The sequence below is a fragment of the Ruditapes philippinarum genome, unplaced genomic scaffold, assembly GCF_026571515.1.
Source record: "Ruditapes philippinarum isolate M1 unplaced genomic scaffold, ASM2657151v2 ctg1141_1_1_1_1, whole genome shotgun sequence".
Lineage (NCBI taxonomy): Eukaryota > Metazoa > Mollusca > Bivalvia > Venerida > Veneridae > Ruditapes > Ruditapes philippinarum.
In genome coordinates this window covers 114,853-130,680 of record NW_026852436.1, presented here as the reverse complement: position 1 = coordinate 130,680, position 15,828 = coordinate 114,853, and the positions used below count along the sequence as shown (strand labels likewise).

General features: G+C 33.0%; 1 protein-coding gene across 1 annotated transcript in view; it reads right to left on the bottom strand.

Annotated features, from left to right (window-relative positions):
* Positions 1 to 2,375: 2,375 nt before the first annotated feature.
* LOC132760302 (phosphatidylinositol 3,4,5-trisphosphate 3-phosphatase and dual-specificity protein phosphatase PTEN-like) overlaps positions 2,376 to 15,828 on the bottom strand; it is a 42,105-nt gene continuing 28,652 nt past the window's right edge. The window contains exons 5-9 of the mRNA XM_060752255.1: positions 14,251 to 14,358; positions 7,755 to 7,896; positions 5,811 to 5,983; positions 4,298 to 4,465; positions 2,376 to 3,182 (exon numbers count right to left, since the gene is read on the bottom strand). Coding sequence (XP_060608238.1) covers positions 2,673 to 3,182; positions 4,298 to 4,465; positions 5,811 to 5,983; positions 7,755 to 7,896; positions 14,251 to 14,358 — 1,101 coding nt within the window. The 3' untranslated portion in view covers positions 2,376 to 2,672. The remainder of the gene's footprint in view (positions 3,183 to 4,297; positions 4,466 to 5,810; positions 5,984 to 7,754; positions 7,897 to 14,250; positions 14,359 to 15,828) is intronic.

Genomic DNA, 15,828 nt, shown 5'->3' with positions numbered 1-15,828 from the left:
AGAAAAAAAATCATATATTTCAAATTAACAGTACATTATAATATCATGGTAGATGTCCCATGGATTGGGAACATTTACACATTTCTTCGAGATATGGTATGTTTTTTCTAGTACTTGAACCCTTAAACTGCTGGTGGCTACAATATCTACCCATGCAATAAGTGCATACCAAGATCAACAACCACATCTTTTTCATATTATCATGGTCTGCACTGTTGGCTTATCAGTAAATTATTGAACAAGCGCATCGCATGTGGTGTTAACGCTCGTTTGTTAAATATTCCAGGTTAAAAAGAGGCATAACTCAAAATATATTGCTTTCAGAATTATACTCCTTGTCTTACAACTGCATTGTTGACAATTTCTGAAATGTTTGAATACTGGGCTACATTGAAGTTTTTGCACAAAGTCGACTATATCGCAGCGATTATAATAGCCCTACATTTTCTTCCAAACCGACCAGCTAAAATGATGAAACGTCGTGTCAAATGCATAGCAGGTCAAGTCCATTAAAGATATTTAGTGTGGAAAGGGTTACAACATACAGAATCAGACTAGCCTAGCACATTCATGAAGGGGTTCATTAATTGTAGTTTGAGTATAAACATCCCTTATCTTATACTGGCAATGGACTCATCCAAATTCAAAACTGGGCGACTCTTTCAAATACAAGAGGGCCATGATGGCCCTGAGGTCGCTCACCTCTATATAGCCCCCCCCCCCCGGGCCAATTTTTACCCAAGGGCTTTTATTTGAACAGACTTGGTAGACACCCATAAGAAGATGTTTCATGCTAAACATCTAAGTTCTAGCTCATTGGGTTTTTTAAAAGAAGATTTTTAAGTTTTTACTATACACATATAGTTAAAAACAATGACACCCCTGGGACAGGGCCAGTTTTGACCCCCCCGGCTTTTATTTGAACAAACTTTGTAGATATTTACTTAAAGATGTTTCATGTATAATATCTAAACTCAAGCTATTTGGGTTTTTTCAAAGAAGATTTTTAAGTTTTTGCTATACACATATAAGGAAAATCAATGACCCCCGGGGCAGGGCCAGTTTTGACCCCAGGGCTTTTATTTGAACATACTTGGTAGACACCCATTAGAACATGTTTCATGCTAAATATCTTAGCTCTAGCTCTTTGAGTTCTTTAAAAGAAGATTTTTTAAGTTTTTACTATATGCATATAGGGAAAATCAATGACCCCCTGGGGCGGGGCCAATTTTGACCCCAGGGCTTTTATTTGAACAAACTTGGTAGACACTCATTAGAAGATGTTTCATGCTAAATATCTTAGCTCTAGCTCTTTGGGTTCTTTAAAAGAAGATTTTTTAAGTTTTTACTATATGCATATAGGGAAAATCAATGACCCCCCGGGGCGGGGCCAATTTTGACCCCAGCGCTTTTATTTGAACAAACTTGGTAGACACTCACTACAAGATATTTCATGTCAAATATCTTAGCTCTAGCTCTTTGGGTTCTTTAAAAGAAGATTTTTTAAGTTTTTACTATATGCATATAGGGAAAATCAATGACCCCCTGGGGCGAGGCCAATTTTGACCCTAGGGCTTTTATTTGAACAAACTTGGTAGACACTCATTAGAAGATGTTTCATGCCAAATATCTAAGCTCTAGCTCTTACGGTTCTTTAAAAGAAGATATTTAAAGATTTTTCTTTCGGTTGCCATGGCAACCAGAGTTCTGCATGAAATGGAATTCTTTGAACAATCTTGATAGAGCTTCATACAAAGAGTATTCCTGCCAAGTTTCATTAACATTGGCCTTGCGGTATCATAGAAGATGTCCTTAGAATATTTAAAATGTGGACGGACGACAGACGACGGACGCCATTTGGTTGGCCATCCTAAAAGCTCACCTGCACTTTGTGCAAGGTGAGCTAAAAATCAGACAGATGGGCTAAAAAAAGTTGTGGGTGAGATTTTTTTTTTTACCAATTTGAAAACCTGTATCATACTGCATCTTTCACAGTAACAGTAATATAATGAGGGTACCTGCTGTCTCCTATGCAGTATTATTTTGTTGCAAAACAAATACAAAGAAGAGCAGAATTTGAAATTTATATACGCTTAATAGTAACTCATCTTAATCTATAAAGGACAGTAGCTGTTCATGTGTATATCAACATAACAATACTTTTAAAAATATAAGCAAGTCTATTAAAAGGAATTCAAAACAAAGTTTCTTGAATTTTAAAAGACACAACCTGAATACATACAGGTTAAAAAAGAACATAATAGGAAATAACCATGATTTCTACTTGTAAATTGTTGTTTATCAAAATTAAAGCCTTTTTATTTCTGCCCATAAAACTTAAAAGCAAAGAAATGCAATAAATCAAGTTTGCCAGACTTTGACCAAGGATAATTTCAAATCAGCGACTCGAAACAGCCAATCAGAAGCTATAGTTTTAGACTGGTCCCCTAACTCATGTTTATTATATATATATATATTTTTTGTACAAAGTGACTTGATTTAAATTATTAAATTACTTTTTAAAAACCATTTAAGCTGCCATACACTCATCACATTAACAAAATTTATACTGTCTCCTACAGGAAAAATAGCGTTTCTTAATAATAAAATATTTCATTTGACATATTATGCTTTCATATCCCATACAAGACAGTATATCTGTACATTAACCACTATACCGCTGTCACTTCACACCCATCCCATTCATCATCAGTATCGCTGTCCGAGAAATTATCCTCTTGATCACTTTCACCCGTTGAAGCCAAGTCGTTATCACTATTCACGTCAGTAAAGTTACGCCCTCTGCGATTGCCCGTAGGCGAGTGTTTTGGAGGGCGAGTTTGTTTATTTGTAACTTGTAGATGTTTTTGTGCACTAACTAATGTACTAGCATTCTCAAACTTTCCTAACTCCGGAAACGACTGTGACGTCGGGGGACCTCTTGGACTGGAATCCTCCGAACAAACTGCGTCACTATCAGATAGGTGAAATCTACTCAAAGATTCAACCGGCAAAGTAACAGCATTCCGGTTTGTACCAATACCTCTAATACTGCCGTTACTGGTATTTCCATTCCTAGCTGTTGGTCTTGTACATAAGCTATCATCAGTCCGAGATCTATTTACACCATTTGGATTGCTGATATAAGTCCCTTCAATGGGGTATTCAAAATAAAACACCACCTAAAACACAAACGTTTAAAAAATATATATGTATATATTTTCATTTTATGCAAGAATTTTAATGACATTACAAATAAGCTTACCTTTGAAGATGCATTCTACAATTAGTACATCTTCCTGTTATTTTGCATATTTTCTAAATATATTTCTACTACAACCCTTTCCTATATTATTGTTTTTGAAAATATCTATTTCTACAGTGTTACTTAGAATACCATAAATGGTCAAAGAGGTCATGAAAGAACTTAATTGTACATAATTAATCCTAATGCATTCACCTAATGCATTCATGACGATGTACTAAATCCTTCCAGCTTCCCTCCTAAAATTCCATTTTATAGTGTATAAAGGAGGGCAACAGCTTCCCTCCTAAAATTCCCTTTTATAGTGTATAATGGAGGGCAACAGCTTCCCTTCTAAAATTCCCTTTTAAAGTGTATAACGGAGGGCAACAGCTTCCCTCCTAAAATTCCCTTTTATAGTGTATAAAGGCGGGCAACAGCTTCCCTCCTAAAATTCCCTTTTATAGTGTATAATGGAGGGCAACAGCTTCCCTCCTAAAATTCCCTTTTATAGTGTATAACGGAGGGCAACAGCTTCCCTCCTAAAATTCCCTTTTATAGTGTATAATGGAGGGCAACAGCTTCCCTTCTAAAATTCCCTTTTATAGTGTATAACGGAGGGCAACAGCTTCCCTCCTAAAATTCCCTTTTATAGTGTATAACGGAGGGCAACAGCTTCCCTCCTAAAATTCCCTTTTATAGTGTATAACGAAGGGCAAAGCAAAACAGACTTGAACGGTAGAACAGCGAAAGAAAAACCAGACTTTCGAAAATCGCTTTTGATCTTAGCAAGTTAACAACTTTTAACTTTGGAAAGAAAACAAACTCCCTCTTTGTCAATATAACTGGTCGATAATTATATTCAGAACAACAATAAAGCTGGCTTTTTGCTATATGAAAATATGTATTTTCTGCTGACACAGACATTTTGAACTATATGAAAATACACATTTTCTACAGATCGAGACATTTTGTCAAAGTTTCAATACAGGTTCAAAGCACTCAAGTCCATTTATGATATTTAGAGTGGTAAAGGTTTTATTAATGGCAAACCTTGAAATCTTTTTTATAGATTTTGTTTGTTTTGTCTTTGTTGGCTTTATCAAGTTCTGACTTGGTCATAGTAAGAGTGAGGTAGCGCTTCTTTTTCCCGTTCTCATCCTCACAATATTCCTCGTCCTTGATAAAGAATGTGTTGAACCAACATTGAAATATCCTCTCCTGTAAAAAACAAATAGCTTGTAATGAATTTATAATACTTGGCTGAAGAAAATTTACTTTAAAGTCATATATACAGGCTTTACAGTATTGCAGGCTCTTATTTGTATTAAGCATTTCTGAGCTTGTTTCCTGAAGTCAAATGTAGTGTCATAATAGGTAAGGTTCCTACTTTTTTAATTAAATTTCAAGTAACCACAAAACAGCTCCTATTTTGTTCAATTATTTATATTAATTTAAACATAACCTAAACCAACTCTATATGAGCCGCGTAACAACAAAACCAACATAATGGGTTTGCGACCAGCATGGATCCTGATCAGACTGCGCGGATGCGCAGGCTGGTCTGGATCCATGCTGTTCGCTATCAGTTTCTTTACTTTTTATAGGGTTTGTAAACGAACAGTATGGATCCTGATCAGACTGCGCAAGCTGGTCTGGATCCATGCTGGTTGCAAACCCATTATGTTGGTTTTGTCATGACACGGCTCATATATGTTCTTTCTTGTAAGAGTTGTACTATTGTGTGACAAAAATTTAATTGTTATCAACCAAGTAGACTGATTTCTTTCCTAACATACCTGAAAACTTCCTCCTAATATAAATCATTTATGATTTAAATCAACCTTGAAGATCAAAAACTTTTACATAATGTCTCCAAGGATATAATATAAACTGTATCCAGGCCAGCCACCTGAGGTCTTTTACCTCTAGTTAAGTTGCCAAAATTATGACATTTACAGTGTTGTTAGTGTGACTTAAAACCCAACCAAGCATAAAGTAGACTCGCATCAACAGATAAAGCTTTCCTTTCATTGAACATGTTAGTAAGCTCTTTAGGCCCATTATCTCTAAGAAATACTTATAATTTTGGTATCTTGATAAAAGTTTCTAAAAAACAAACATTCGCCATGTAATTGAGATATCTTTGCTACTTTTGCTTTGTTGGCAACTGGTATAATTATAGTGAATTAGTATTTTGCATGGAAGTCAAAATACTACTTTGTTTGCATGGAAGTCAAAATACTACTTTGTTTACATGGAAGTCAAAATACAACTTTGTTTACAATTTGCTACCTGTACGGCACATTACTGAACATTCAGTGCTACTTTCTTCAGCTATTTAACATCTAACATTCTCTAAATCCATTATTAAAACATTATCAAACATATGCTTGAAATTTTTTAAAACATTAATAAATGTGGATTTCTGAGGCATAATGTGCCTTTAACAGGCTAACAACAAGATCATAAACATCTTGTCACCAGATGAAAGTTTACAAATCATTTCCTTATTCACAAGCCAACTGACATAAAAAATTGAAAATATTGTTAAGATGTGTCATACCTTTTTTCCTATCCTAGGAGTTTTGTGAAAAAAATCCACACATACATCACTGCACACAACAACAGCTTTCTGTAAGGGCATTTCTAGAATTGTACCTTTCTTTGATTGTTGACCCTCAAATACTGTTGATGAAGCCAGCTTCACTTTTGAGGCAGATATATCATAGTACACATCTGTAACAATGAAAAGTACACAATTGTAACAATGAAAACAGTGAAACAATTTACAACCTTTCAAGAAACAAACAATGCACAGTGATGATATGTGCAGTAACAATGTACAATGACATTGAACAGGAACAATGTGAAACAATAATGTACACTACCATTATCCAGTAACAATGTACAGTGACAATGTGCAGTAACAATGTGCAAGGACATAGAACAGGAACAATGTGCATTAACAATGTACACTGGCATTGAACAGGAACAATGTGCAGCAACAATGTATAATGAAATTTTACAGGAAAAATGTGTGGTAACAAAGTACACTGACATTGAACAGGAACAATGTGCAGTAACAATGTACACTGGCATTGAACAGGAACAATGTGCAGTAACAATGTACAAGGACATTGAACAGGAACAATGTGCAGTAACAAAGTACACTGGCATTGAACAGGAACTATGTGCAGTAACAATGTACACTGACATTGAACAGGAACAATGTGCAGTAACAATGTACACTGACTCTGAACACAAACAATGTGCAGTAACAATAACATTGACAAAGTGGAGAAACAATGTGCACTTGACATTGAACACAAACTATGTTCAGTAACAATGTACACTGGCAATGAACAGGAACAATGAGGAGTAACAATGAACACAAACAATGTGCAGGAACAGTGTACATTGACAATGTGGAGTAACAATGTACAGTGAAATATTACAGGAACATTAAAGTCTGAGCTTAATTTAATGATGTGATAAACTTTAAATCACGATGTAGGATCACATGTACTGGACAGATTGTGGTTGTATGACGGTATCATCTTACACAAGAGTGGAGACTTTATTGTTAATCCAGGAATATAAACCATTAATGACGTGTGTGATAGGAGACTTTATTGTTAATCCTGGATTTTATACCAATAACAATGTGTGAGCAATAATTAACCATTCAATCAGCAGTGACAGAGAAATGTTGCCAAATAAATAGTCTTAAACATATCTAGTAATGAAGGTTTTGCTTATCTTCGAAAGTTTGTTTCTGAATGATCAAGTCAAAAGACAAAAATTTAATAATAACTGACAGGAAACTGTCACAAAAACCAAGTTTTCCTGAGTGGAAAAGAAATAAATACCCTGAAACTACTATATAATTCTGCGCAAAATAATCAAATCACAAAGTCAACCAGGTCACTTGCTGAGTTTGGTTGAAATCCCATGAGAAATGTATTAGGAATTGTAAACCTGCCTACAAACATTCACAAATCATGAAACCATTATTTTTATTTGGTTTGTTAAATTTCTTTTACATGCTGATTTAAACAACTAGATAACTAACAAATAGATATACTCTGTATAAAAAAAAAATGTTGGAAAAAAAATCTTTTTGACCATGGAGGTGTATTATTAAAATTAAACATTAAATCTTTAACCATACATTTTGCTCACACATTTTATGTTAAGATTATAATCCACAAATGCGGGTTTTTCCCCCACCTTACTCTAGCCTAGGGGTACAAATGAACTATTACTTTTACAACTTGGTAAACATATCAATAATAAACTTAATATATTGATCACTCTATAGTGAAGCTATTGGACAGGGAAGCTTTGGCAGTAAACATTTGTTTGTACCCTTGGAGAAGATTGGAAAAACCCATATTTGCCTAGTTCCGGCTAACATCTATGGTAAGTACCAATTTCAAAATAAGATAAGTCCAGTACTTAAGCTAAGTTGGGTAAGATTTAATAATATAAATCTTCAGTTACTTACTACAGGTGCCGTTGTTTAGATGAGGTACTGTAATAAATTTAACTTTTGTGAAGAGTAGCGTTTTTCTCTCATATGATACATTATGCTTCATCAGCTCTCCGTAGTACTCTACGTATCTTCTTTGACTTGGTATAGTCACGCCCTGTAAAATAATTAAACCATTCAATTATGATATAAAATTTGTTTAGATTTATTGGGATGTTAATGCACAATGACACTGTAAAGGTCATATGGTAACTTTTCAGAATTACTGGTGGAGGAACACTTCAGGTGTCACGACTTTGTGCATAACTTGCCCGCACTCAAGTAGAAACTACAGTCTGACATTTTACATAAGCTAGCTGGTTAGATTTTACTGGTGTGGGGGGGGGGAAACATTTCAAGTGTCATGTGACATATTGTTGACTCTTTGTGCATTACTTCAGACAGAAGCCGGGTACTGAGTAGAAACTAAATTCTGACCAACATAAGCTGACATAAAAGTACCCACAGTCCCTGGTGGGGTTCGCACTCACTGAGGTCAGTTGTTTTGAAGTCAGTAACCCTTATCACTCAGCCATGATGTAAACTTGTGTAGAAGAAAAGAATAGAATGATTTAATTTCATTTCAACTATGTTTTAAACAAATAAGATATTAAATCAGTGTCATCATTGACTATGTTAACATAGTTATGACGCAGTTGTATAAATCTACTTATCTTATCATTTATATCATAAGTATCTCGGTGTAATGAACTATGACTGATTGTTATTTTCAAGAGTTTTGCACTTCTATAGCAAATTTTCAATGACTGACGGTAAATTGATACCTACGAACAAGAAATCCTGTTTATTGCATTAAAAGTAAAGTACATTTGAAAACTATACTCAAACTCAATTATAAATAAATTTTTGCATCATTTCAAACTTGTACCGAAAAACACCCCTTGACAATTCAAATTAATAACAAAGCTGACTTGATTAATTTTAGAACCCAATTCATATTCATTAACTGGCCATTTCTTTTTTTTTATATATAAATTTATAAACATTGTCCAAAATAACTAAGCTTTGACAGTTTTTGGTTAAGTAACAGACACATGAAAGATAATATTGAACGAACCAACAGTGGTTACCAGTATAGAGTCTGGCCAGCTTGAAAATCTGTGCAGTCTGACCAGGCTCTATGACGTTGGTTGCTCTTTTTTTGTATTTTTGATAAAAAATACCTTAAACTTTCAAATGGAATGTTTCAAATTCAAAGCAGGACACATCCATGGGACAAATTCAGCAGTTTAAGAAGTGTTAAGGCACAAGAAGGGACCTGGATAGAGCCATTCATCCAGCAAGCACACATTCGTGGAGAAAAAAAATGGCATATCTTTAATGTATGTTACACCAGTACATTAACAAGGAAACATTGTAAATTGTCAGTAAATCTGAACATGATATCTAAATTTTCAAGCACCTGTTACAACCATATCTGAACAATAGATCAGTCCCACAATATGAGACGGTCACATTTTTTTTGTCACAGAGAATATATATCTTAAAAGTATTTTTTTTCCTTGTTGCTTTCTTTGTGTGAGTGCGAAAACTGAGGCCAATTAAAGAAGTGATCCTAAATGATAACACAGCTAAAACTTGCCGATTTGGATCTTGAAAATAACTAAACATAGTAAAAGTTTCCCGCAAAGTAACCCATACATGTGAACTTTTTTCAATGATCAAGTGGGAGCTTCTCCATCAAAAAGAGGGAGATTTTAAAATTTGCAATAAATAAAGAAGAAAGTTCTGACATCAAAAAGAGGGAGATTTCTTTAATTTGTGAAAATACCCCTTATTCTAAGAAAAATCTTTGAAAATATGGCTGCAGGAAGTGGGAGATTTCACATGTATGGTAACCATGCTATATTTTCCAAATTCTAAAGAATGCATGGGATGTGGCCTAAAACTTGAGTGAAAATATAATTATATTCACTGTTTGAGGATTTATGACATGTGCTGCCTATGCCATCACTCAGTACAAGGCACTATTGTGACTAAAATAACTGAATACCTTGTCAATGCATGAAGTAATTAACTGAATAACTGTAGTCACTCAAGTAACACAGTCACTGAAGTAATACAGAGTTAACAAAACCTCTTCCTTATGCACATGACATACATTACAATATCTTACGATCAGAAAATAACGGAAATTGCATCAACTGTGCAGTTATTCACGCAGTCACCACTTGTGACTAAAGTATTGTGATAAGGACCAAACGTCATTGTTTAAACAACAACAGATCACGCAAGAAATTCTGACCATGACAGATTAAATGCTACATGCCTCCAGATCAGCAAAAATCTTTCAAGAAAATCAAACTTGAGAAAGATGTACTAGTAAACTTCACTTATAGCAAACACGGTTATAGCGAATTTCCGGTTATAGGGAATAATTTATTTTGGCCCGAATTTTGCCCTTCTTTATTCAATATAAAAATAAACACGGTTATAAGGAATTATCGCTTATAAGGAACTCATTTCTTAGTCCCAATTTAGTTAAAAGTACAGAAAATTACACTTTTATAACGAACTCCAAAATATTGGCTATCCGTAAATAGATCCCGCATTTTCAACTTTTCATTGGCACGGATTAAAACTCGGCCGAATGTACCGTTTATTGTTGTATGTACTTCAATACATCTATTTGAATGAATTTGTATAGTTTTTTATTTAGGATATTTTTAGCATGAGCTCTTTTCACCAAGATAAAACGGTTATTTATTTCTTTTCTTCAATAGTTTTGCTCGAATAAAATAATTATAATAATCTATATCTTATATTACTAAAAGTCACCCTTAAATTATAATAGAAGATATTCAATATAAAAGGAAGGAAAAATCGAAAATCTTGTTTATTCTTAATCATGGAAAGAAAACGAAAAGAGTTTAGAAACAAAATATTATATTTTATGAGAAATTGAGATAAGGAGTAAAACTAAAACTGAAATAGCAATGATTTTCAAATTCCAAAAAGTACGCTCTCGGGTATTGTGTCTAAAATAGAAACAATGGACTATTTTTTCTTAATCAAATGATCTTCAAAATGGCGGACAATGGTAAACAATCAGTTCGTTAAATGTAAAACTGTTTGCTATATAAAAACTCCTGATACAAAGAACTAATTCGCTATATGCTTACAAGGAACTCCGGATATAAGGAACATATTTTGAATGTCCCAATGAGTTCGTTATAAGCGGAGTTTACTGTACTAGTAAAATGATTCAAGATTCAAGTAATAATTTACATGTTATAAATGACTTGATTCGCAGTATTTATCACCATACTCTACTGCGTAATTAAGGCAGTAAGAGTCTTTTTTTGCATATGTTGACGTAGATATTCATTGGATTGTAAATAACTTTTTTCTTCTCTTCACAAGATTTTTACCTTTAAATTCACTTTCAAAAATTTCATGAAAATAAGCATAAATCTGGAGGCATTGCTTCTTTAAACCTTAGTTTGAAATTACTAGAAATGCATCTATAACCATTACCCTGTTGTAATAACTAAAACTTTAAATTTTCATCTTGATATCCCCGAAATGATAATAGACTGTTCCAAAAATGCAAGCTGGAAAAGTCCATTTAAGAAATTCAGCAGGTTATGGGTTATTAATCAGAATGTCAGTTAACTAGTCTGCAAGTGACTGTGATTAGTCAAATTTTAAATTTAAATATGATTCAGCCAATCAAATATGAGAGTTCTATACTGGTAGTACAATGTAAAAAATTACAATGTCTACAAAGAGACAGTTTGGTAAAAAAGGGCTGCAGCTCTATGGTATTTTCTGATCTTTGCAATCTAAATCATACTGACTATCTGTATGTACTTTCCTGTATAAGTTTATTTTTATATACTATAATTCATCATACGCAGCGACAGCGTTTTGATTTTCTTCTATAACAGTTTGAGATTTACATATGGAATTTTGCATGAAAAAAAAATAGAATTGCCTCGATTAGGATTTGAACCATATGCCTCTCACACCCTCAACGAGACCGCTTACCTCTGCACCACGGCGAAGTTATACATATGAACCTTGAATAAAAACGAATACATTATGTAATTCTAAATTGAGAATTTCCATTTCGTGTTTGTAATCCTTATTAATTTCGAGGTATTTTGTTCACGATAAACGTGTTGTTTAACACTGATGAAAATAATTTATCGAAAATCTTCTCGCCAAAACAGTCCGACATGTATATATTCCACTACGTATATGTTAGTGTTCATCCGTGCTGTTCTACAGAAATTAGAAATTTCGACAGGAGCGATAGCGACAGGAGAATGTTTCTAATTTCTGTAGAATAGCACGGATGAATACTAACATATTTAGTGTCAAACTTTATTTGGCCTCATTATCATTCGCTTTATTACGTCACTATGCGGTTCTGTGAAGTACTATGAAAACTATGGACGGAATTCGATATAGTATCGACTTTTGTTCTTCTATGAAAATTAACGCACAGAAATACAGCGTTTTCATTAGATGACAAATAAAGTCGGACACTTATCGACAGTCAGATTTATTTGTGTACTACGCTCTGGAGTATTCGGTAATCGGCATAGCTAAAAATAGCATTTTCATTGATTAAAATGATATTCATGATAATCCGAAGCTTTACGGAAATAGCCGAACATTTTTCATTGGGTAAAAAAGATATTCATCCGCGAAATTTGTGATTGTAACCTCATATTTCTATTGATTAATCTAAACTTTTAATGCACTGTAATTCGTTAAATGCCTACATTAAAAATTATTCTTTCTTTTAAATTGCTGGTTTTTAAGCAGCTTTGAGTGAGAACTACTTTGCGTTGTTAGGACTGTTAGGAAATTTTGTGTTAGACCGTGGATGTTAGCTATGTATTTACTGATCTTACGATCAGAAAATACAAATATCAATATACAAACAATACAGGATTTCACAGAAACACAGAATTACAATGAAGCCAGTTTTCCTCTGTCAGATTAAAGTACATGATCTACCTTAAGGATATGATTTTAAATTGATTGTCTTTTGCTATTAATCTGAACAGTATAATTAATACCAGTCCTAACTATTCTCTTAATCTCCAAACTTCTGATGGAGGAAAGTGGGCCAAAATTCTTATAGAATATAAAGCAAGAAACAAGAGACTATCTAAATTGGCAAACATTTTGACCAATGCATATAAAAATATGACAGTAAAAATCAAGAAGAAAAAGCATTACATTAACAGAATCAATCCATCAGGAGCAACATTAATTTGTATCAAGTTATCTGGGTGGGCCATCCTTTATGCTGTTTGAATGTAAGTAATGGGTCATTTATTATGCAAAACTTAAATATAGATATGACAGGTATATGACATTACATTAATTTTATCAAAAGTACTTTACCAAAATACCATTGCATATACACATATATATATCTTAATACATTATTTTCCCAAATAAAAGGTAGAAATCATTTTTCACCAATGAGGAAAGTAAACTTGCTTTAACAGATTGAAGATAGATCTCTGTATATAAAAGCTTTCTTTACTTACTTGATAACCTAATCAGGAAGAAAATTAGATACTACCCTGGCTTTATTGGTGTGTCACCTATTATGAACGGCATTGAACGCATTTCAAAAGCAAATGAGCCGTGTCACAACAAAACCAACATAATGGGTTTGCGACCAGGCGACCAGTATGGATCCAGACCAGCCTGCGCATCCGCGCAGTCTGATCAGGATCCATGCTGTTCGCTTACAGACCCTATAACAAGTAAAGAAACTGATAGCTAACAGCTGGATCCTGATCAGACTGTGCTGGTCGCAATCCCATTATGTTGGTTTTGTCGTGACGCGGCTCAAATTAACTTTTCCATTTTTACACTAACAATGAATGAATTTCATTCATTAGCAATACTACTATCACTAATTCTTGCGCAAACTGACAATTGTTCTTATCATCAGTTATACAATCAGTTACCATGGCATTACATACTGAAATCTATTACTCAATTAATATTCCATAGAAATATCCAAGATCCTTAATTTTCAATGATATTTCAAAGATGCAAAATTACTTTGTATAATACTATTTTCCAGTCACGATGTCATAGTAAAAATTACCTTTAAATGGCATCCTATAAAGAATTTATAACCATTTCACCCATTGGTAATTAGCTAATGGCCAATAACATTCTATTTTTATGATAAACATCAAAGGCTAGTTGAGCAATTTTTACCCAAATGACCATAAGACTCCATGCCAAGATTGATTGTCAAAGAAAATTTTTGTCTTGTCAAAGGATGGAGCCAGCAATCAATGCATTACAAATCCAATGCTTTCCTTATTGAACTAATCAGGCGGAAATAAAATTTGGAAATTCCAAGGTATTTCTGACTATTTCCATTTTTGAAATTTCATTTTAGGGAAACAATTTTACCATATTTATATAAACAAACATAAAAAAACAACATTTTAACGCAGCTCACCTTCCCATCTCTTGTCCTAGTTTTACCATAGTAGTCGAGACATTCCTTCGCATCAGTAAACTTTCTTCTATGCAACAAGTACGCACATATCATCACCCCTGTCCGCCCCTAAATTATATTATTTCATTTTCTTTATTGAAGCAAATATTTAAAATTTAGAAATACCTATTTACTAAATTGGTATAATTCCAGAACTGAATTAGTTAAATTCTATGAATTATTATCATCAAATGATAATTTTGTGATTTCTGCTTATATTTATTACATCAAGATCCCTACCTAGCAATATAAGAATTTGTCATGACTTATGACACAACCCTTAAAATGTTGAACATTAAATTTTGTATGATATGTTTTTTTTGGGCCAGTGGCATTTATTTACTGAATAAATCAATTGACTTTACTTGAATTTCTGTATTATTTCATTTTCAGGTAATTTTCAATAAAAACTTTTTTTATGATTTCAAGATCGATTCAGTATTGCTTTTTTAATAAAATCAAATTAAAGCTGAAAATCAACAAATACATTAGAGGAATGCATCAGAGTAAAACTACAGTTACAGCCCCTTGTAAAATCATCTAAAACATGCCAAGAGATAAGTTTTGCAAATGACCAAACAAAAACGACAAAAAATTGTTTTAATTTCAGTGTTATTATAAATCTTTAAACAAGAAATGTTAAAAAGACTCCTATGTATTAAGTGTTAAATTTTATCTTCCACTGTTTATATCAGTTCACAGAGTACATTTTCAGTTTTGTCTTAGTCGCAAAAAAATCAAGGAAAACATTTACTACAATTCTATCTTTACTAAAGTGATGATAGATCAATGCTTCTTTAAAACATTCCTTAACAATTTTCAATTACCTTCATATAAAGATGAAGATAACTTAAGATAGGACTAAAATAAACATTTCCAACGGAAGAAATAATCTGTACTGAGCCTAACATAACAACTTTCAATCAATCAATCATTCTTGAACTTTTCTCAATATCACTTTACATTAATATGTAAATATTTCTGGTCATTACAGTACATAGCATCATAAAAGTATAAGAAATGTTTGTTTACTTCAGCCATAATCTTAAACTGAAATGACATTTTTGATATTAAGAGTTGAAATTCAATACACTTTTAAGTTTTTCACCAGGAAGTGAAACTGTGAATTAAATAAATGTAGTCTGATATTTTATCAAATAAATATCTATACAAAATAAGGAAAACTTAACCAGTTTTCTTTTCTCTGTCCATAAATTGTAAAATTATATAAAATCTGCCACTATAAGACTGTTTAATAGCTTCAGCTGTAAAACACACAGTGCACTAGGAACTTAAAATTTTGATTACTACAACTTGAGGAAAATATACAGAAACTTTACAAAGCCTGAAGGTGAAAAACTCTGTAAAACTCCATGCAAGAGTTATGGCTCTTGAATATTAACCTTTAGATATCAATATGAAGTCAAATGTGAAGAGTAAAATGAATAACTTTAGTGGCTAATAATATAAAGTCTGATAAACTTTATACAAGTGCGTTATGCCACTGATTATGATTTCCCTATTTTCTTAGATGCTAAA